General features: G+C 34.0%; 1 protein-coding gene across 1 annotated transcript; it reads left to right on the top strand.

Moving 5' to 3' along the window:
- The first annotated feature begins 429 nt into the window (after positions 1–429).
- LOC114389446 (probable calcium-binding protein CML41) lies at positions 430–1325 on the top strand. Its single transcript, XM_028350123.1, has one exon. The coding sequence runs from the start codon at positions 541–543 to the stop codon at positions 1117–1119; it is 579 nt and encodes a 192-aa protein (XP_028205924.1). The 5' UTR covers positions 430–540; the 3' UTR covers positions 1120–1325.
- The last annotated feature ends 482 nt before the right edge of the window (positions 1326–1807 follow it).

Consider the following 1807-nt stretch of genomic DNA (forward strand, 5'->3'; position numbering starts at 1 on the left):
GATATTCTTGTTTTCAACTGAAAACATTGAAAATAAAATTTTATTATTTTCATTTTCTAGTTGTTTCATATTTCTTGTTTCCATTTGTACTGAAAATTTTCAAAAATCCAATCAAATATATTTTCATCATCATTTTTTGTTTTTAGTAAAAATAAAAATAGAAAACACTCAAACCAAACACCCCTTCCACTTAGAGTGTCGAGATGAAAATGAAAATAAACATAAATTCATGACTCTGTTCCATCCACTTTTGGGACCCACTAGGAAACTACCATGCAATTTCCTTCCCACCAACATGACTTACGTAACCTTTATTGACATTGATTAATTTGTTGCTGCCCCCCAGGCAGTTTCATAGCAACTCCCTCAAAAGCTATAGTTCTCCTCATTAATACATCATCATACACTCACGTTCAATCCTTTCGTGTGCCTCTTACGTTATATTAAAAGCTATTTAAAGTGTTCCCGTCACTCAATATTATTTATGTGTTAAGAGAGGCCATTTGCCTTTTCAATTTTCATATTAATTCGATATTTGTAATGGCTAGCGAGAGAATTCTCAAGCCATCAAAGTGGTTCTCAAACAAAACTCTAAGAATTAGTCTTCATCGCCGAAGATCAAGATCCTCCTCCAATAACTCATTATCTAGTAATTCTCCAAGTCCAAGATCCCCCATGTCAAACAATGGAGAGATCACTGGGCTAATGGAGGCTTTTCGTCACTTTGATAATGATGGAGATGGGAAAATCTCGGCCTATGAGCTAAGGTCATATTTTGGGTCCATTGGGGATCACATGTCTCATGAGGAGGCTGAAGGGGTCATCCATGACCTAGATTCCGATGGGGACAACTTGTTGGACTTCAAGGATTTCACCAAGCTCATGAAGCGAGATGTTGGTGATGATCATGATGATGAGGGGGATCTAAGAAGGGCTTTTGAGATGTTTGTGTGGGAGAAAGAAGGGAGTGGTTGCATCACCCCGAAAGGGTTGCAAAGGATGTTGCATCGCCTTGGTGATGACAAATCCTATGATGAGTGTGTGACCATGATTGATGCCTTTGACATTGATCACAACGGGGTCCTTGATTTCGATGAGTTTTACCAAATGATGGCCTAATCAATATTGGTCCCTTATTTCATATGTAGTATATGCATGTTTCTTGTGTATACGGTTCATATGGATGCTTCAATACTTGAAGTTTTATGTAAATATTTACATGGAGGCCACTGGAGCCAGTGCTTATTGTATTCTCAAATAAAGAACGGTTTAATTGAGGTTTCAGGTTTCCTAAATGCGAATAGACTGTTTTGTTTTTTCACCAATATGTTTTAAGTTAATGGTGTTTTTCAAGTTCTAGCTCCCAAAGATTTATTATTTCTACAAATAAACAAGGTTAATTATGAAAAATGTTACTAATTAACATGTTTTATCACAGTTTATTGAACGTATTGTTGATATTAATCAAAATTTATTAAAAATTATAAAATTTTGTGTTTTATTTTTTTTATTTAATGAATCTTGCTTGTAATTTTATATTTTTCTAATAATGTAATTAAGTGGACAGAGAAATATGTTAAGAATACTTATGATTTTCTTAAAAAAATATTTATCTAATTAGGAAAAGTATATTAAAGAGTGTGTTAACACTCTCGAATAAGTATCTTGTGCTGAATCAATGAATCACTAATGGATTTGAAGCCCATTGAAAATAATTTGCTCGCTTAGGCTTAAGAATTGTACTTTTAAGAAGCATTCAGAAGTTGGAAAATTACTTCCAGCACTCTATTTTTGCTTCCTGCGTCTA

Source organism: Glycine soja, chromosome 16 (assembly GCF_004193775.1).
Source record: "Glycine soja cultivar W05 chromosome 16, ASM419377v2, whole genome shotgun sequence".
Taxonomy (NCBI): domain Eukaryota; kingdom Viridiplantae; phylum Streptophyta; class Magnoliopsida; order Fabales; family Fabaceae; genus Glycine; species Glycine soja.